Source organism: Lepidothrix coronata, unplaced genomic scaffold, assembly GCF_001604755.1.
Source record: "Lepidothrix coronata isolate B3197 unplaced genomic scaffold, Lepidothrix_coronata-1.0 Scaffold84, whole genome shotgun sequence".
Lineage (NCBI taxonomy): Eukaryota > Metazoa > Chordata > Aves > Passeriformes > Pipridae > Lepidothrix > Lepidothrix coronata.
Window position 1 is genome coordinate 2,701,911 of NW_016690264.1, and position 20,894 is coordinate 2,722,804.

A 20,894-nucleotide genomic window follows, 5' to 3' on the forward strand; every position below is an offset into this window, starting at 1 on the left:
TTGGGATTCAAATCCTACTAATGGTGAGATATACTGAACTCCAGGGAAAACTCTTTAGGGGAGTAGTGTGTGTCTGTAGTGTGGAAGCTGAAGTTTGGCTTAACAAAGCACTGTAACATTTTTGGTGTGTTCTCTGGCTGTCAGTAATGGATTTGACCTGCCTAGGTGCTTTGCAATGACAAGGGAAGAGTGGGCTACATTAGAAAAAGGCTTTTCAGGAAGAGGAAATGTGGGGAACCATTGGGAGCACTTGGATGTGAAGAGAGGGCACCAAGCCACAACCTTTTCATGTGTGTACATATCTTGTCAGACTGGGGATTGAGTTGGTTTACACAAGCTTCAGTTCTTGTTGCCTTGCTTGCAGGAGGTTCTGATGATGCTTGGGCAGATGCAGAAGACATTTCTGAGGAAGATCCTGCGCTTAGGTTTGTATGCATCAGTGGGATGGGGAAAAGGGAATTTGGACATAAACTGACTGGCTCAGCCACTCAATTCTGCTCTCTTCTAGTCTGGGCTTTAGGCACGGGCTTGACACCATCACCAGTCGTGAATTCTAACGTCTGGCTGAACCCAGTGTAACTGAAGCCTGCTAATCTATTGCCAGAGGGAAGGGCTGGAGACAGGAATATGTAGAGCTATTTAAAAAGGTGTTTGAACTGCACAGACATGTTTACTTTATCGAAAAGTACATTTCCAGGCTGGATAAATTGTTCTGTATCTTATGTGCTTTCTGAAGAACAGAGTGAGATGGGGGAAGGGACCATAAGCACAAAGTTCACAGTGTCAGTTCTTTGCAGAGTCTGACTCAGACCTGTGGAGACAAGGCTCGTGCTATGCAGCTTGTGGCTAGAAGTGGTTCTGGGAAGAACTGTGGCAGTATTGTGCAAAGAATCAGACTCAATGTGGTCGGTCTTCCATGCTCACCTTGCTTTGCCTCATTCTGTCTTGCAGAAATGCAGATTCCCAACTGTTTGACAAGGTCAGAGGGCACGACATCAAGCTGCTTCGATACCTGTCTGTCCGATACATCTGTGACCTGATGGTGGAAAACAAGAAGGTGAAGTTTGGCTTGAAGTGAGTCTGGGTTCATTTGTTTTTGTGCGGGGTTTGGTTTGCAGGTAGTATAGCCCTTAGGTGTGAATTGCTGTCAGGCATGCACTCAGCATCCTGGAAGCACTCCCTGAAAGAGTCCTACAGCAGGATTGATTAGTTGATGGTTTAAAGAGAACTCCAAGCTTTTACGCCAGAGAAAGCCGTGTCAATGGGCAAGATAGCTGCCTTCCTCTGTCTTCTGCAGTCTGAGTGGTTTTTTTGTGTAGGACTTACAGTGATGAGACAGTCACCCCTTCATAAGGAGGAGAGCAAAGGAACCCTCTGCTTGTGTATAGGAACAGAGGTAGATGTTTCTCCTACTTCTCTCAGAGAAAAGCTTTAGTGATTTTGGGCTATACCTATTTATTTGGATGTGTTGAGTAAGTTCTACCCCTGCTCACTACTGAGTCAAGTCATCGTGCAGGGAGATGTGACACGTAGCTTTTTGGGTGCTGGTGTTTGTGTGAAAAATACTCCGCAAATATCTGCTGTTCTCCTCTTGTCCTGTGCAGTGTGACGTCTTCTGAGAAGGTGGACAAAGCTCAACGTTACGCTGATTTCACGCTTCTCTCCATCCCATACCCAGGTACAGGAATGATGTCCAGAGGGAATCCCAAGGGACAGGTGACAATCCGTTTCTGAGGACTGGGAAATAACTCTGTGTGTGTGTGTGGTGAAGTGACTTTGGCTTGCTGAATGTTTCCTATGCTCCCTCTGGAGAGAAGCTCTTTTAAACTGAGAACAGAGCAATGATTCTGGATGCTCTGGCAGTGTGAGTCAGCATTAGGCGCTCTTCGAGATGACAAAATAATTTTTCAGCAGTTCTTATTAATTCAGGCACGGAGAAAAAGTCCCAGAGGTGGAGCCGGTTAAGGTGGCCTTTGACATCTCTGCAACAACAAAATACTACTTGATGCAAAGTACATATCTTGTTCTGTGTTATGTAAAAACCCAATTCTTAAGGGTAATTTCTAGTCTAGTGTTCCAGAGCTCCACTGTAAGAAATCCTCAGTGCTAGGCAGAACAGTTCACCTGAGCCTGCAGCGTACAACAGATTCAGCCCAATCCAGCCTGTCTCCTTGGCTATATCTGTCCCTGTGCCTAGCAACCACTGCTGGGTCACTTGCACTCTTACAGATGAACTGAATATTGCTGCCTGCCTGCTGATCTCAGGCTGAGCAATAGGATAGGATGCGAGGCTGCTGTGCTTGAGGTCTGTCTGCAGACTCTTCTTTTTCCCTTGTGCATAAAGAAAGGGAAGGGAATAAAAAACAAAACCCAGCAAAACTGTTGTGGATGATCCTGTTCCCAAACTTTTCCTTGATTGCTTGTTGTTGCCCTTAAACATTTTTTTTAAAGTTTATTTCCTTTTATACAGAAATTAATGAGAAATTGATGTGCAGGTTGCCAAGATACACAGAAATAAGAGTATTCCTGGTTTCTGAAGTAAATAGCACAGATATATGTTGCTGCTGCACACCTCACCAGACTTGGAACGTGAGAGAGACAGTGTACACTGGTCTTTTGTAGGGCTGTAAAGAATGAGGAAGAAGTGACTATAGAGTTAAGCTGCAGAGTTGTTACTGTATGAGGATCTGCATATGGTAAGCAATATTCAGATGGTCCTTCCTCTTCTGCCATCTGGGACAGCTGGTTTTTTGTAGCAGCTCTTCACTGCCACACTAGAAGTAAACCTTATAAAACTGGAAATCCTCCCTGCAGATGTTGCCTGATTTCAGCAGTGCTGTTCCATGGGGGAATGCTGTCATACACATCTAAGGATCAGCAACCCCTCTAGTGACTGGCCAAATACATTCTTGCTTATGTTTCCAGGGTTGCACTGGAAGAATTTCTGTTTTGTAATTTGTTTCTGAAGATATTCTGAGATCCTGTTGTGTTAGGTGGGTGAGGCAGTGTCCAGATAGAGAGTCGTAGAATCGTATTGGTTGGAAAAGACCTTTAAGATCATTGAATCCAATTGTTAACACAACACTGCCCAGACCACCACTAAACCATGTCCCTGAGTGCCACATCTACACAGCTTTTAAATACCTCCAGGGATGGTGAATCCACTCCTTGCTGGGGGTGCATTCGATCCCCTCATCCAGATCATAGATAAGGATATTGAACAGGACTGGCCCCAGTGCTGAGCCTTGGGGAACGCCACTGGTGACCAACCACCAACTGCATTTAACTCCATTCACCACCACTCTTTGGGCTTGGCCATCCAGACAGTTTTTCACTGAGCAAAGAGTAAGAACTGTCTGGAGTGAAAGACTTGGGTTAAAATGGCACATCTGCAGAAGCTTTTGGTGTTTATAGATGCCAACACTTACTACCATAATCCCCCATTTTTTGCTTTAAGCCATTGTTTAATTGGAGTTAAATCTGAACTGACAGATTGTATCCTGACTGCGTTTCTGAGGATTAGTCCTGTCCTTGCACAAAGAGGGGTTTTTTTTGCCATTGGAGTTACTTGAGACTTGCAGGGTGGGAATCTCTGTGTTCTGTGCCTGGCACAGGGGTGTCTTGGTGCTGTAGCACTGCTGGGGCACACACAGCGTGCTGGGAGAGGTGTTTTGTGTAGCCTGCGGGCAGCCGCAGTGCTAATGGTGCTGCTCAGCTGTGACTAAGTGACTGCAGTTTGCAGCAGAGACTTCAAATGGTTGGTTGAGAGGAGCAGAGCCAAAGGACACATTTCAGGAGGGAAGGGCTTAGGGGAGGGCTTGGAAGTGGTTATGTACCTTCTTCCTTCAGATGGGGCAAATCGTGTGTTTGAAAGAGGAGACTCAAATGCGAGAGAAATCACAGCCACCTCTGACAAAGCCCTTTCTTGTTGCCTGCAGCAGTGCCCTGTGAAAGTTGGCTTTCCCCAGGGCTCTGCCAACACCTTCTTTTGCTGGTTCCTTCTCACTCAGCATGTCAAGCTGATGCCTTAGATTGGTGCAAAAGTCCATGGCCCTGCAAACCATAACTCCCTTTGTGAAACCACTTGTTTGGGAAAGAACAAAATCAGTCCCTCAGATTCCACGTTTGCTGTGTTTGGAGTTTGCCCTTTGCTGTGTGTCTTCGCTGCTGAGTGCCCTGGGCTGTTGTTGCTGGAGGGAGTGCTGCACACTGTACTGATGATTACTGCTCTTCTCTTCCCACAGGCAGCAGTTTTGATTGGTTTGGTGTTCTGGAGCCCGGGGCTGCCAGCACTTCCAGTCCCACAGGGCACTTCACTTGTTAGATACCGGTTATCTGAACAGTTGTTCATTATCTCTTTTTCTTGCAGGCTGTGAATTTTTTAAGGACTACAAAGACCGGGATTATACAGCTGAAGGTCTCATATTTAACTGGAAACAGGTACGTGGATGTTACAAAATGGAGAGCTGTGAGCTTTACTGGGCTTAAGTCTTGCCTCACAGTTTTTGAGCAATTGTCTATGTCATGTACCTATTTCTGATCACAAGGAGGAAACCACTAGGACAAACAAAACAGATAGTGAAATTATCTAAATGAAGATATGCTAGATTATTAATTTGAAAATTCATATGTAAAATAAATGAATCATTATCCTGAAGTCTATGGTGCTTGACCTCTGATGGAAGGTATGGGTTGCTTCTGGTTTTAAATTTTGATATCTTATTGATAGCTTCTGTTCTCAGTTCCGTCTTCATATTCTGTCTCCTACTGAAGAAGATGGTTGAGTGGAGCAGCCCTACAGAAATTCAAAAACTAATATACCTGACTTTCACCATTGGGAGCTCATAAAAGCTCCTCTTGTCCATTAGTCCTTCCAAGAGTCTTATGAGTTAATTCTTACCTCTTCAAGTTTTTGCATCCAAAGATGCTTTGCTGAGGTGTTTTCTTCTAATGCCAACCATTTGGCATTTGTTGTCTTGTTTTTTTTTCTGGAACTCAGTCCCTTCAAGTCATGACTTTTCTCTGACCAGCTGTGTTTGGGTTTTTTGCAGGACTATGTAGATGCTCCATTAAGTATCCCAGTCTCTCTGACCCAGTCTTTGAATATTGATTGGAGTGAGTACCAGGTGAGCAAAGTGGATGCCTCTGTGGGAGGTCAGAGTTGTATTCAGGAAGGATCAGTAAAGATCTGAAGTCTAGCTTGCTCCTATTGCTGTAATCTGTCTCACTTCATACCATCCCAGTGGGGGCGAGGCTGTTCAGAATGGCAGTGGAAATCCTCTACCCAAAAGCTCTGTAAAGTCAAATCTCTTTCTGTAGCTTTCGAAACTTTGCAATCCATTAGGGAGATAGGTTGCTAACAAAGGTAAAGGACATGACTGGAACTTGTTCTCAATCTCAGCTCTACACTGGGCATACCTCCTTGTCTGTGGGGAGTCTTGAGAGAGGTCAGCCTTCCTGTATGTGAGCAGAGCTGAGTGACTGGACACCTTCCTCACAGGTGTGCAAGGTACCTGTCCTATGGGAGACGAGTAGAAAATCTTAACTGACTGTGGCAGGTCTCCACTCCTGATTGCTGTGACAGCATGGCAAATGGTAATTGAACTCTTATGTTTGCCCGGGCTTTGAGGTTTACCTTTGTTCACACCAGGGAGTATCACCTTATACTACTGATTAGTGCACTCCATTTCACACATCAGTGGACCTACCAGGTTTTGTGATGACTGACTGTGCTGGAAAGTGTCACATTGCTGTGCTCTGTGGCTGGAAACACCACAGAACCAGCAGAGCTCCCCTTGCAGGGCCAGTGTTTGTTGTCAGTGATGTAAATACTGTTTAAGTGCCAGCATAAGTAGAATCACAGAAAAATGCCTGGCAGTGTTGAAGCAGAACTAATAGAACTACAGCTTGTGTATGGCTAGAAATTGTTCACTAGAATACTGAGCAGCCAGTATTTTAAAAAGGATATTAAAAATTGAAGAGGGTGTCATAAATAGACACAGAAATGATTTGAGGACTGGAGAAGGTGCTTCACTCAAAGCTGAAGTTCTCAGTCTGTTTAGCTAATCACTAAGGTGATGGAGGGTTGACTTGATTAATGTGTAAGTACATTTGCAGGGAGAAAATACTGATTCTAAAGCACTCTTCAGTCTGGGGAAGAAGAGCTGCACAAGAAGCAATATCTGCAATCTGAAATCAGACCTTCAGATAAGGAAAAGCAGTCTTGCATGTTATTTTTGAAGATGATCTGTTGGAACATGCTGCCAAAGGAGGAATGAGCTGTCACCCCTAGCTGAGGTGCTTCTCTGGGCAAAGATGTTGCCAAGTGCAAGCTTCAGGCTGTACTTGGGGCAACTGAACAAAACTTTCTAGTTTGTGGTATAGAGAGATCAGACTGGATAATTAAATGATTCCTTCTGACATAAGCACAAGATAGGATTGAATTGGGCAGATAAAAGGCTTCTGTGTTTTTCTGCCCCAGGCTGAATGTGTTCCCCATTTCCCTACTCTTTTGTGGCTGTGCAGATTTCATGGCAGAGCAGTATGTTCTTTGTCTGACACTGCTCTTCAGTGTGCTTACATGCACATGTGCACACATGCAAGCACACAGCAAGTGTTCCATTGCTGGTGGTCAGATGTCACTTGTACCACTAACATTTTTACCATGAAATGCATTCCTTTCCTTGCCCTTTCCTTGCCAGTGCTATCCTATTTTCCTTAAGCTAGTTCTGACTGATCAAACCACTGAATTTCCCTGCATCTTCTCATGACACAGTGGTCCAGTGACAAGCTTGGGCTTGTTCTGATGTTTTTCACCTGTGTGTCCTGTAGTGCTGGAGGTCTCTGAGTTCAGAGCCCTTCTGTGGTGTTGTTGGTACTTGGGGATTACTGCAGAAATCCAGTGCCTGTCTGGAGCAGTGGGAGAAGGTCAGCCTGCTGGGGACATTTTTGAGGGCCAAAGAGTTTTGAGCAAAGTGCTTGGGTTGTGGGAACAGGCTGCAGACCTTGGCCTGCACACCCCATCATGCTGCTTGCATCCCATACACAGCTGTAACGTGGCTGAGCCACTTGGTGAAGTGCTCGTGTGCATGGGCTGCAGAACTGGGTCAGTGCTCCACAGGTGTTTGCTGCCTCTCTGAGCATGGTCTGCTTGGAGCTCTGGGGCTGCAGGCAAGCAGGTCCCGTGCCAGCCGGGCAGACAGTAGAGATGGCCTTTCATTGTTTTATTTGCCTAGTTGGTATCTTGTCCCTGAGTGCCTTTTGCAGAGGATGGGGGGGAAGGTCTGTCACTCTGAGGAATGGCCATGTGGTTATTTCTGCTTCACTGCTGTTCTGGATAGAGCAGCTCTGAACTGCAGAGCAGCCTTTTGCTGTGGGCAGACCCTTGCCCTCAACATTTCTCTTTCTGCAGAGCTGGGACCTCGTACAACAGACACAGAACTACCTGAAGCTGCTGATCTCCATCATCAATAGTGATGGTAAGGCAAGCTCCTTGCTCCCAGCAGTGTAGCTGGGACAATCACTGTCCCTGGAAGAACAGCTCATGGTGTTAGTGCCACTGTGGATCAGCACCAAATACAGAAGAGTAATTTTATAGAGCTTCACTTCTGTCCCATCAAAACAGGCTGATGGTCCAGCTCCCCTCTTAGAGAGGGACTTGCTGATTCCTTGAAAACTCTCTCATCCCAGGCATGAAGGGATATCTGAAAACTTAACCTGATGTTTTACTACTTTAAACCCGAAGAGAAGAAACATTTGTTTCCTCTCCTTGTTGACTCTTGCTCTTGTTTTGCTAGACACCTGTGTTTTGTCCTCCCAGCACAGGGTCTCATTTGTTGCCTGTTTAAGTGCCCCTTCCACTCTCTTTCATCGTGGCCACCCCAACTTTTTGAAAAGTGTCTCTTGCCCCATGTGGCATCCCATTCCCATTCCCTCCAGTGACTTTCTACTTAGCACTGTTGGATAGATGGAGCCATGGCTGGGGCTCCCAGCATGGCCAACTACAGGCTCTCCTGCAGTAGTTGTGTTGGGACACACTGGATTTTCTGGAGGGCATAGGAGTTGTGTCTTGTGAAACTGAAAAAATGTTCAGTTGGGGCAGATTTCTTGCTGATGTGGGCTGCAACTGGGTAGATGTATGTTCTGGGTGGTAAAGTGATGTTCATTGGTAATTCAGTCGAGTTCATTACTTGAGGAGAAGGCGTGCTTGTAGCATTGGTCTTACTTTTCTGGTCTTTTTGTACTAGGGAAAGTTTGTCATAGATAGAAACCGACCTGAATTACATTAATGACTTCGTGTCTTGAGCAGCTGTCAGGACCAGGACAGCACATCAGCTGGTGCTGCTGATAACCCAGGACACTCCAAGCAATTTGTTGGCCCGTATTCAAGACAGAATGTTCTGGCTTGGTGGCCGAGCTCTACTCTTGAGCCTGGGCTGTGGGGACAGAGGGGAACTTGTCTCTACAGATTTGCCATAAAAAAGTCATTGCTCTCGTTGCAACATCCTTTTTTGTCTTTTTGTTTTCTCCCCCTGTGTGGAACAGATGACAGTGGGCTCCTGGTGCACTGTATATCTGGCTGGGATCGAACTCCTCTCTTCATCTCCTTACTGCGCCTCTCTTTATGGGCTGTGAGTACCTGGCTGAGCTCCTTTGTTTCTGGGGGTGATTGCTTGGAGGATGAGTGACTTCATCAGGAAGCAGTGGTGGAACAGTTAATGTTCCTAATGTTCCTTCAGACATGCTTTCACAGGCAGGTGGAGGAAGCTGGGCGTCTTGGATCACCGTGACAGTTTTCATCAGATCCTGAATTCCCAAGGCCCAGTCCCCAGGGCTGCTGCCTGAAGGCTGTTCTTGTTTGCTTTGCAGGATGGGTTGATCCACACGTCCCTGGAGCCATCTGAGATTCTCTACCTGACAGTGGCCTATGACTGGTTTCTCTTTGGGTAGGCACAATCAGTTTTACTCACATGTGCATCCCTGCACAGCAGGGAGAGGGGAGAGGCCTTCAGGGGTCCTCTTTGGTGTTTGTTCGCAAACAAAGGTGGATATTTGGGCAGCTCCCAATGAGCTGGGACAAGAAGGGCTAATGCCCTTTTTTTTACCTGAGATCTCAGCCATCTGGCCATCCTTGACGGGTTGTGCTCTTCTGCTGATTCTGGTGTGTGACTGAGCTTCCCTTGCTCTTGCTCTCTTTCCAGGCACATGTTAGTTGATCGACTCAGTAAAGGAGAAGAGGTGAGTGTCAGGTCTGGGGCAGTGACTGAGCACTGCGTTGTGTTCTCAGGAAACTTGTTTACGGTAGCAGCATTCACTCCCAGCCTCTAGTAATATCTGTGGTTGGGCTCTAAAGAGATTGTTCAGGTGCTGAAAATACGAGGTAGGACCCTTGCCCCGTCACTTTCTGATGCATAAGGTATGGGGCTCCTTTTCTCTCAGGCTACACTTTTGTTGGGGGTGTCAGTCCTGCCAGTTTCCCTGCTGTGCCATTACTGTTCAGGCCCCAGGTGAAAGGGTGCTAGGACTTGCTGTTCACCTCAGCAATGAGAAGGATGCTTAAGGTGTGTGACTCCTGGGAGCTTGGAAATAAAGCTGGATAGTCTCGTGTGCTGGTCCTGAATGCCAGCCCTCCTGCCTGGGTGCTGCCAGCTGCATGTGGCTTGCATGTCATCATGCACTCATGGAGCAGCTTGTGCTGGTTCCAGTGTAGGTATTTGGTGAGGCGTGTCTGTGGGTACACAGATGGGTCTGGGAGGCAGTTGAGATTAGTTGAACTAATTTTCTTCAAATCTTTTACTGTCTAACAGCAAAAAAGATTGCTCTGACCGTAGTTGCAATATAGTGCAATATCATTTTTGGATAGAAATCAAGAGTTGGGGAGTGTCTAACCCTGCTGCTAATCCCCTGCTCCTCAAACTCTCACCTCACTAGGGAATCCCCTGCCTTCAAACAGCAGAGCCAAGACCCTGGCCTATTTTCCATCTTTCAGAGGCACAGAATCCCTATATTAGTATCATTCCTCCCATTCATTCCTTTCCTGGGGTTCTGCTGGCTTAAGACTGGCAGCTCTGCTCTGGTGCCTGCTTGGCCATGGGTGGAGTTGGTAGCTGCAGCAGGAGTGGGGGTGTCTGACTGCCTGTAGCACTCCCTGCTCCCCATTTCTCCCAGGAGAGGGGCACAGCTCTGCACCGCTCAGTGCAGGGGTGGCAGAGCCCCAGCAGGGTGAGTGATGCAGAGCAGACTGGAGCATGGCAGGGCACGAGCTTGGGGCCACAGACACTGCAGGTACCTCTTGCCTCCAGATGTGGTACAGCTGTGGTGCCAAGCAGCAGCATGCAGCTCCAACCCTGCAAGTCCTGCTGGGTTTGCCGCTTGCCTGGGTGTATAAGCAGCTGCTGGAGGCCATCTCTTTTCCATTCTGCAGTGATGGCATAAGTACCTCCCATGTGCTTGTGGCATGTGTGCAAGGCATTGATAAGGAGATGACTTGTACACCTTCCTTTCTGGGCCTCCCCATGTCAGGGAGCAGAGAGTCAGCTTAACATGGAAGAGAAGGCCCAGGATGGGATGGGGGCAGCCCTTGGCACATTGGAGGCTGGTAGCTGCAGATTTTTTTGCTATCTCCTTCCTGCCAGCACCTCCCCACCAAGATAAGAGGCTGCATGGAGCCTCAGGTTCATTTCTGAACCGCTCTTCTCTCTCCCTTTGCTCAGATTTTCTTTTTCTGCTTCAATTTTCTGAAGCACATCACCTCTGAGGAGTTCTCTGCTCTGAAGTCACAGAGGTAAGGAGCCTGTGCTTGCTGCTGCATGGGCTACAGAGCCAGGGAGCTTGTTAGTGCTGTTTCTTTGGGGAGATAGAAGCCCTGGTGTCCTGGCCCAGTTTTCTTTAATTTATTCTGCACTCTGAAGGCTGCAAAATGGGGCCGAGGCTTGTGAGGTGCCACGTTGTGCTCTGAAAAACTGTCCATGCTGAAATGTGCTCTCTGCTTAATGACTGTCCGTGGCTGCTTTAGCACAGATGAGCCCAGAGATGTGTGCTCTGGCTCGAGCAGGCTGTGCAGTGAGCTCCATCAGGCACTGCTGGGGGGAGAGGGATGGCTGGGTTTTGACAGACTGCTCAGCGTAAACCCCTTCTTATTTCACGAGGGGCACAAAGAAACAAAGCTCACCCTGGAAGCTCTGAATAAGCACATGTTACGTGCAGGGTTGCCTGTTGCCACCTTCTCAATGCGTAGGGTGTGTGAGTTGGGACTGTTGGGAGTCAAATACTGCACACTGGCCCATCCCCTCCCCTCTGCCCCTGCACAGCTCATTTCCCACTGCTCTGATCAGCTGTGCGTGACAGAGACCTGGCTTTGACCAGCCTTCATGCAGTCCTGAAGTGTACCTGAGGTAACTTTCTTTCCTTCCCCAGAAGGAAGAGTTTGCCACCTGGCTTCACCCTGGAAGAGATCTGCATGCTCAGTGAGTGCTGCTGCCAAGCATCAGTGCCCCTGGGGGTGGCAATGGTTCGTTGCTTGGGGGCTTGGGTTCCCAACACCCCAAATGGGTGTGCTTCCCTTGGGGCCCCATGAGAACACAGCCCCAAGGGCACATGTTATTGCCTAAAGGGAGAGAAAGTGAGTGAGACCAAGCAGGTCTTCAGGTAGCTCTGTTTTCTTTTTTTCTAGAGCAGAAAGACCGAGGCAGCACCACAAGCCTGAGCAGTGACTTCTCCCTGGGGATGGAAAGTTCCCCTGGAGCATCTGGGAGCTTCACCTATGAAGCAGTGGAGCTGATGCCAGCAGGAACACAGGCTCAAGCAGCATGGTGAGCATATAACCACTCAGTGGGCTGCCGAGCAAAAGGAGCAGGCTCTGGACACGGTACAAAAGATATTTCTGAAATGTCTTGCCCTCCAGGTCTGCTCTCTGTAGCATGGGTTTCTTAGAGTGGAGGGAGGAATTCTGGCTACCAGAGGCTTGCTGCAACTTGTACTACAGAGCTTCTGCAGGAAAAATTGGAGACCATATTAAAGGCTGTCAGGCAGGGTTGCTTCTCTGTTTGTCCATTGATGAGAGTAAATCAACTTTGTTTCATTTTCACCAATTTCACTGTTAAAACTTCATCCAGAAAGGACTTCATTACTTTTGAAAGATGGTTCCAAACTACCAGAAAAATTACATTTGGCAGCAGCCTCCCCAGGGAAAAGTAGAGACAGTTTAGCTGCCCTAAAACAAAGTTTAATCAGTTTACAAATGGGGAGTGTCTGCAGTTCGTGGTAGGTAGGCTGGGTGGCTGCTCTAAGCTTTAGCCCCTCTAACAGCATGAGGTATGTGAGCTGAAAGCAGGTTCCTGCCCACAGCACTGCTTAGAGGTACTTCTGTGGGAGAATATGAAATTCTCAGTGCTCCCTGTTGACAGAGGGTCACCTAGAACTTGCCTGGGGATGCTGGTGGCTGTCTGGAGTTGGGGAAGGTGTCTGGCAACTCTACTGCTCTGGGACGGGTGTTTTACTTTCTTCTGGAGTTTCTGGTGCTGTTTGGGGATTTCAGAACCTTGCTGTAGGGTTGCCCCTCTCAGTTTAATTTTTCTCTCCTCTCCCTTAGCACATGTGAAGACTCTATTTTATATTGCAATTATTTTAAATTAAATCTGGGTTGTGCTGGAGGCAGTTGAAGTCCTCTGGGACTGAGCCTGCAGCCATGCTAGTGGCAGAAGCCTTTCTAAAGCACATTATGATTCTGTAATTTAAAGTGCTGAAGAGAGGAAGAATCTTCCTGAAGAATCACAAAATGGAGATGGGGAGTCCCAAACTGTTTGCCAAACGAGCACAGCATCCTCTAACACACAGGGCTTACCTATCCACAGCAAAGTGACTGCAGCAAGTAGAGGACAACTTTCCACTTGCAGTGCTGCAGGGTAGCGAAATGGAAGCATTTATGTTGCTCTGAGTGCTCTGGTCATACAGACTTGACTCTGCTGCACGGGACTTAAGCATGATTTGCACAATATATGAAGCGACCAGAGCATGCTGGAAGAGATCTGTTGCACTCATGTGGATCAGAGCTTGATTTCGTGATGTGTTTTCTAACTCTGGTTTGGATTCATTTCTGTGGGAGACATCAGGCTGTGTTGTGTCTGCTGCTCCATGGGGAATTTGGGCTGTGCTGTGGGGCAAGAGCTTGGGAAGGGGGAAGGTTGTGAGCCTTGCCATGAGTGCTCAGTGGGGGGACTGGTCACGGATGTCTTGCTGCAGGCTGTTGTGGCTGTGTAGCCTGGCGAATATGTAGGGCTGGAAGAGCTGGGCTGTGCAGAGCATGGGTAGGGAAAGGAGGGGATGTGCTCTGTTGAGTTGTCCTGAAAACAGGTGCCCTCGAGGTCTCTGTGCAGGGAGAGACATTTGATTTTTAGCTGTACAAACCTGTTTCATCAGGCTGTGCTTGGAGATGTTGGCAGCTATGATAACATGAGATGAATAAAGCCTGAGAGAGGCTGTGGTGTGATGTTTGAGGGTGGACACCCTTCAAGAAATGAAGGGAAGATATTGCACTTTCCACTGTACAATAAGCCTGTCTTTAGCTGCACTTGCTGACAGTGCTCAAGATCTCAGTCGAAGCTGTGAGATGCCCTTCCATTTTTCAGAAAGAATAACATCTTTTCTCCTTGAGTTCATTTGCTTTAGACTTTTCTTTTTTACTTGTGTACATAGGAAGGTCTTTGTCCAATTCAGTGTGTTCTTGAAAGGAGAAATATTCTTGGGACTCTTCCAGAAAGAAAACAAGCAGCTGATGTAAGAAAGAAAATCTTCTGAACACAGAGTAGCGCTGATGTGAATTAGTCACAAACGTGTGCCTGTTTGACATGTAGCTGGATTGTTCTGTGAGCTAAGGCCCAGTGCAGCAGTGAACAGTGAATCATGACCAAGTCTGAATGTGCTGGCTAGGAAAGCAGCCAGAGCAGTTCTGGGCTGTCAGCACAGGCAAGGAGAGGACTGAAGTGCACCTACACATGGAGTGACTGTCAGCTCTGTGCACGTGGCCAGAAGTGTGGTCAGTGATGCCTGAAGGGAATTTCTAAAAGGCAAAACAACCCTGGTGGTGTGTCCCTGTCGCCCTCAGTGCGCACGAACGCCCACCTGGGCTGATATGCTCTGTAGAGCTGGAGCAGATTGAAATGGTCTTTCCCCGCTGGGAGGCCCCTTGCTTGAGGCATTTTTACCGCTAGACTAAACAAAGAAATCGCTGTGTGTGTGTGGGCTGGTGCATTCTCCCATCTCTGATTTCCAGGTCACGTGGATGGTGATCTATAAAAGAATGGGCTAAGATGGGTTGAGCTCAGTGTACCCCCCTCACTGAGTGGGGTGACTCATGGTTCCTTGGGAGGGAGGAGGGCGGGTCCAGTGGGAAGGAGAACCAGTAGCTGCTGGAGTAAAATCCAGCCTGTGGTAGAAAGGCTTCCTAGCTGGAGTACATAGAAAAGCCAGCTTTCTCACCCATGTCCTCCATCCCACAGGAGGAAAAGCTGTGCATCGTCACCGCAGGCTGTGCTCTGGAGCAGGGCACAGCAGTCTGAAGACAGGTTGCCTTCCACAGGGGTGGTTGAAGTCAAGTCCTCCAGCTCCTCCTCATCAACCCATTCTGATAACTTCCTGAGGATTGGAAGCAGCCCACTAGAAGTGCCCCGATCCAGGTGAGATGGGACAGAACAGAGCATTTCTCAACAAAATGAGTGTCTCATAAAGGGAGTGCAGGGCTGCACTTGTGTGGCTCTGGGAACACAGGAGCACATGTGTTTGTATCTACAAACAAGCCTCAGGAGGCCTGTTCCTCTCTATCCTGACCTTGTCTGGTTTGCTGGCCATTAAGTACAGACACTCCTGCCTCAGCCCCTGGAGGAGTGAGGAGCTGTGCCGGTAACAGCCAGCTGTCTGTTCTGCCTGTCCTCAGCGCATGCCTCAATTCCATGAGCTCTGGCATCTCTGCATCCTGCATGCTTGGAGCTCACAGCACTTTCTCTAAAGCACTCACTGGGGTTTGAAATGGCTGTGGTGTTTGGGGAAGGAAGCTTTTCAAACCAAGCAGACCTCACTCTGCATCTCACCTTTCCCTCTTTCCACCTGCTAACCCTCCTGACACTGCAGGTTGAAAAAAACTGGGTGCTGGTGGCAAGCAGAGGTAGGAGTCTGCTGGGAGCAAGCTGCAAGTGCCGTGCTGGTGCAAAGGATTCCGCATGGAAGGCTGTGTGTTCCTGCTGGGCAGCTGGGGAATGGGGACCCTGGACCTGAGCCTAATCTCATGCCGTAACAAAGGATATTCTGGCACCCTTCCGGAGACTGATGCTGCGATAGGGCAGAGTCGAGCAGTGAGCTAGGCTAGGGAAGAAAGAGCAGAGCCTGTGGAGCAAACACCATGTGTTTAGGCCAACAGGGAATAAAGAGTCTCTTAGATAAGAGGTTGCTGTTAACAGCATCAAATGCCTGTGTAGTCTCTGCAGGTTTTCCGATGAGTCTTTTTCTGGTGATTCCGAAACAGCCACCAGCCAAATTTTAGGGCTTTCTCGTCATATGGAAAATAAAATGACAAACAAGCATTGAAAATTTATGAGACTTTCTTAACTAATTTCTTGATTTCAGAGGAAAACCAGTGTCTGGCAGTTTTCATAAATAATGCTAACTGTTCTCCCCGGGGAAAGACATGAATAAGGAGGGGTTTGAGTTGTTGCTGGGGTCCACCTCTACATTCTCTGTAAGATGATGTGAATCTCCCAGGAATGGAATAAAATACTGGAGACAAAACAGCTCATCTTGGGAGCTGCTTTGTTCACGATGGTAGTGCCGCAGTTCCTGTGTGTGGTCTCATGCCATTCCCAAGGCCTGACAGGCTGTTCAGGGCTGGTGGCAAGCTTGCAGCAGTGCTCTGGAAGAAGCAGTTTATGATGCTTCAGCCAAATTCTGCTCTGAAAGAGCAAAGAGGAGAAACAGAGGAGGCAGAAGAGCACCATGAGAGGGGTTAGGGTTGCCTTGTGAGACACTGACACAGGTGTCAGTGCACTTTTTGGGGCATGAGCATGGTTATGTTTTCTCCGGAGCCAGAGGCTCTCTTACTCCAGTTGGCTTGATCTCCCTGCTTGGACTATGTTAGTCTGAATTAGTCTGTTGAGCTCCATGCAGGTACTGGATATCACAATACCTTCAGTCACCATTCTCCACCCCTCCAAGAAAAGAGTGAGTCCCATTTTGGGTGGAGAAGGAGTGTATCTGTGATGGAAAGAAGAGGTAAATTCTGTCCCTTCACCTCCTGAAAAATGGTGGGACTAAGATGGAAAAGCAGGAGCACAGAGATTGATCAGGTTGCCAGAAATACCTTTATCCCTGCAGTGCTGCTCGCACTTAACACGCAAGGCTCTTGAGATGAAGAAACTACTGTATTTGACTTCCTGATCCTCTGTTTGTGTGGCCATAGCAACAAACCACTTTTCTCAACTGCTGCTGCAGTAGTTAGAATGGTTGCTTGTAAAACGCCAGCAGGCATCCTTCAGGTAGTTCGAGTCAACAGCCCAGTTCAGGTGCTGGCAAGCAAGGGAGCTCCAGAGGGAACAGGAAGGCAGGAGAGGTGAGCGGGGCCTGGGAGGGGAACTGGGCTGTCCTAAAAGAAGGGGTCACAAATGCCCAGTCAGGCAGTGGGAACCAAGCCCCACTCCTGATCAGGATGGCCTCACAGTTAACAGGCTGCTGCTGCTGTCACCTCACCAGCCCATCTTGTGGATTCTTCTCTGATCCAGAGGTCCTGGGTACCTTTAAATCCCAGGATGGTTCTTGTTAGGCAAAGCAATACAAAGGCAAATTCCTGACAATCTTTCTGGTTTTTTCCAATGCGATGGTAAGATCACATCTGCTGAGGACAAACGTGCAGGAAGATACTATGCAGACTATTTACAGAGTAGGACAAGGTGCTGCTAGTTCTACAGAGAGAGAGAGCTCTGAGTATGGCAGACAGCTTGCCTTGAATCAAACCCCTTGCATGCGAGGGGGTAACAGCTTGCAAACCATGTCCTCTGTTTGCATTTGACACAGTCTAAGTGTCCCATGACACTGCAGAAAAAATCTGTATCTGTGTCAGGGATTTAGCGTGTGTGTACATGGCACTAATGTGGATTAGCAGCTGGATAATCTTTGGTTGAATGTGCTTTTGCTAAGTCAATTAAACAAAACCCAAAGTCCTGTGATCTGGAGAGTCAAGATTTGCAGGAGTTAAATCGCAGAGGATCTGCTTTGACCAACAGCCACAGAGAACTCCCTTATTTTACTTAAGGGCTGCAGATGGCTCAGCTGTGGGTCTGGAAGTCCAGTGAGAACAGAGCCAGAGAGAGAAGCTGCTGCCCCTTGACTTCAGGTGTTTTATTAGTAGTGAGAAGACTGCGTGAGCACTGTGTGTCTTGTTCCTTACAGCCACCTTGCTCAGAAGGTTTATCTGTGATGTGACAGCTTGGGATAGTAACCACAGCAGGAGAGGAATTGTTTACAGGAATGTTTTCAGTAATTATTGCACGACTATGCCACAACATGGGCTTGCCGGCTGGCACATGACGTTCTGCAATCAGAAATGGTTGTGCTCGCAGAGGACGGGCTGCTCGGGCGATATCAGCCTGTAGATAACTGCCTGGGATTCAGCCAGGGCTCTCAGTACTTGGCAGAGAGCCACACTCCTTGCCAGCATTTCCCACGCAAAGGTGGGAAGGGCCGCCCTTTACTCCAGGTTGCCACAGTCTGCCCGCGCGTACAGAACCTACTTAACGCTTCGGTTTGAGGCACACAACATATGCTGGCAAATGAGCTGCTTCCCAAATAGTCCTAGGTGTGTAGAAGTACGTCAGGTGAGCGGGGGCAGCACGGGGCAGGATGGGAGCCTAGCTGTTGGCACTTGGCACCCATCTCAGTGACGTATTAAGAAAGAGAAGGATCCCTGAATGTTGCTCTGCCTCCAGAGTTGGCTCTCCTCTGGCAGGCGAGTGTCCACGTGCTCTGAAATGCTCTGCCTTGTGCAGCATGTTGCATGGGAAGCACTGACCTAATTAAAAGGAACCATTGCAGGCTAGGAGCTGCCAGTTTATGGCCTGCGAGAGGTCCTTCCTTGTGTGAAGGAACAGCTTGCAGCTCATCTCTGTTTTGCTAATTTAATTTTGTTAATCTTGCACTTTTGAGGGAGTTTCTTCCCACTCATGGACCTGAAGAGGTGGGTGTGTGAAGCTCACTTTGATTCTTTTTCTGTCTGCCATTAGATGTCTGTGGCAGAGACAGTGACTTGAAGACTTGCTGTATCTCATCTCCTCCTGACATCCATGTCAGCTTTGCTGTCATTGTCCTGCTGCTTCCCCAGACCCTCCATGCTGCCCTCACATCTAGCCAGCCTCTGCCATGGCTGTCAAATGTTGCAAACATGTTGTTCTTACAGACCTGGGGTCTGGTCCTGGTGTCCCAGCAGCTCCAGTTTGCTCCAAGGGCCTCTGCAGCGAGACTTTCCAAGGAGCCTTCAGGGTAGAAATAACAGGAAGACTTTCACCTCTAGCATTGACTGGGATGCAGTCACCCCAGAAATCTGGTCTTGGTCTCAGGCCAAGCTCAGCTTTTAAGAAGCCCTGCTGCCCTTGCAGTGCAAACACAAGATTTCCCATGCCCTGCCTTCTCAGCCTTGGCCTCTGCTGTCTCTCAAGGCTGTTCAAGATGCTTGTTGATTGTGACACTTCCTCAGGAGCCTCCCTGGAGAAGACTTTGGGAATAAAGGGGAAAGTCTGCCACGATACGTTAGCTCTGCTGGCTAGGCTCAGATGTCTATGCCGGGAGAGAGGTGACCTGGACTCATTGCAGAGTCAATCAGTTTATTCATTTAATTGACAAGTGTTTATTCTGCTGCCTGGAAGCAAGACAAGGAATTGACTGCCTTGAACTCCTAGACCCCAGTGTTGTTGGGTTAGATGTAACCTTACTAAGCTTGCACAGCTGCTTGACCGGGTTGGGGACCCTGGCAAGGGCTGGAGGGCCAGAGAGTCACTGAGAGTCAGTCTTGTGGGAGGTATGTGATGCTTTTATCAGCCTGTTCAAGACAGGATTCAAGAGATTACTTGATCCACCTCCAAGATGTGGTGTAAGATCAGTCTAATCTTAGCTGACAACCATGGAAGGTGACCAGCAGCTGGAAGCTGAGACCACACACCCAAACCAGGAAACAATTTTCTGTTCACCTTCTTTAGCACAGTTACCTGACTGGTGTGGTTGTTGATATTGGGCAGAGGGACACTTTTAATGTCCCTACTGCCCTCAATCATGACTTCCCATGTGGGCACAGTCTCCTGGGCAGGCTCTGGATACTTTTCTCCCTTTGCAAGAGCTGCAGAGCTCTGCTCAGTTCTTTTCACCTTCATCTGGAGCTCCTGCTGTAGCCCAGGCCCTCCTCTGCCATTCAGACTCGCTCCCTCCAGAACCTTTGTTTCTGCCTGGCTACAAACCTGTCCTCTGTTTAGCACTCATTACTTTTCTAGCAGAATCCCATCCCTGCCTGCTTTCAGCCTGAGCCCATTGCCTATAGAGTTCGCTGCTTTAGTTCAGTTTCTTGTCACTGCGCGTGACATTCCCATTTTTCACTGTCTGGCTGTGCTGTACTGTCAGGGAGGTGACATCCTCCTCTTCCCTCTGCACTGAAGCAGTATTCCTCTATGCTTCTGCCTGGCTTCCTGCACTGTTCCCAACATGGCACTGTGCTCTTGGCCCAAATGCTCTGCCTGCTCTCCTTCACACTGACTTCCTCCACTTTATCTTCCAAAGGCAGGGAGAGGTGTAGATGTCACTGAAGAGCTGCTCCCCCTCCCTTACAAATTCTTTGCTTTCCAGGGAAGGTTATCCCTGTCTGATTCCTACAAGGTCTTTCTAAGGGTATATGCTGCACTTTTGCTTTCAGTGAAGTGCCCTTGTTCTTACTTTGGCATTATGTGCCCCAGGAAAGACACCTTTTTGCAAGAAGAGGTTCTCCCAGTACTCTGACCCTCACTCCTTGGTTCACTGAGCAGCCAAAGAACAAGAACAGGTGAAGCTCTGCCCTTCCTGATTTCTGCTGTGATACCCTTCCGAAGCTTGAGCTGCCAGACAGGGGTGTTACCCCCAAACTGCAGCTGTGATGGGAAGCTGACATGCAGGGAGCTGTGTGACTCCCCTTCTCTGCTTGCACAGCCAAGTTAGGACCATATTTTAGACTACTCAAACTTGGCTGTATTGATCAGACTAGTTAAATGGCAGGCCTGGAATTAGATCGAGGTTGCAAATAGGTTTCCTGCTGTGCATCTCTTCCCACCATTGCCTTCCAGTCTTGCTCAGGTCTTTCTTGCTGTGGGAGATCCTGTCTTCCTGGCTGTTCTCCTGGTCCCTTGGGGAGCAGCTGCAGTGCGCCACTGCTATTCTTAGCTGTGAAGACAGCGTGCAAGTACCTGGCCCAGCAGAGCTGGAGCTGGTGCACTGCTCTCTGCCCAGCAGAACTCAGATAAATTATCCAGAAGATCTTGGTAGTGTGTAATTGAGCAGCTCTGCCACAGGCTGTGCTTCCAGCTATGTACACTCTGCTGTGCAGCAAGGCACAGTAATTGCTTGCTCCCTTGGAAGCCAAGAGCTCTGGGTTTGTCTCAAGTGATTGTGCCCTCTTCTCCGAGATTTTGGAGGGACGCCTCAGATTTACTTACCGTGTTTCATGCTTCCTTCTTTCCTGGTGGGAGGTTGCATACATCAAACAATTATTCTCCCTTGGCTATTTATCCTGTCTTAAAGATGCTTTGTCACCTGGTTTCTGGCGCAGTCCTTTCTTCTAACATAAGAATAAAAAGTTCAGGTGCTGGAGGGAGGTGCTCTGGGGGTGTCTTGAGCATTGCTCT

General features: G+C 48.3%; 1 protein-coding gene across 4 annotated transcripts in view; it reads left to right on the top strand.

Annotated features, from left to right (window-relative positions):
• The window catches only part of MTMR14 (myotubularin related protein 14), a 33,956-nt gene that overhangs the window by 8,810 nt on the left and 4,252 nt on the right, over positions 1-20,894 (top strand). For all 4 annotated transcript variants that reach the window (XM_017820570.1, XM_017820569.1, XM_017820567.1 and 1 more), the window contains exons 5-17: positions 365-425; positions 952-1,074; positions 1,605-1,678; positions 4,370-4,440; positions 5,052-5,126; positions 7,412-7,478; positions 8,545-8,630; positions 8,869-8,945; positions 9,201-9,237; positions 10,713-10,783; positions 11,416-11,465; positions 11,672-11,810; positions 14,496-14,672. In XM_017820570.1, coding sequence (XP_017676059.1) covers positions 365-425; positions 952-1,074; positions 1,605-1,678; positions 4,370-4,440; positions 5,052-5,126; positions 7,412-7,478; positions 8,545-8,630; positions 8,869-8,945; positions 9,201-9,237; positions 10,713-10,783; positions 11,416-11,465; positions 11,672-11,810; positions 14,496-14,672 — 1,108 coding nt within the window. The remainder of the gene's footprint in view (positions 1-364; positions 426-951; positions 1,075-1,604; positions 1,679-4,369; positions 4,441-5,051; positions 5,127-7,411; positions 7,479-8,544; positions 8,631-8,868; positions 8,946-9,200; positions 9,238-10,712; positions 10,784-11,415; positions 11,466-11,671; positions 11,811-14,495; positions 14,673-20,894) is intronic.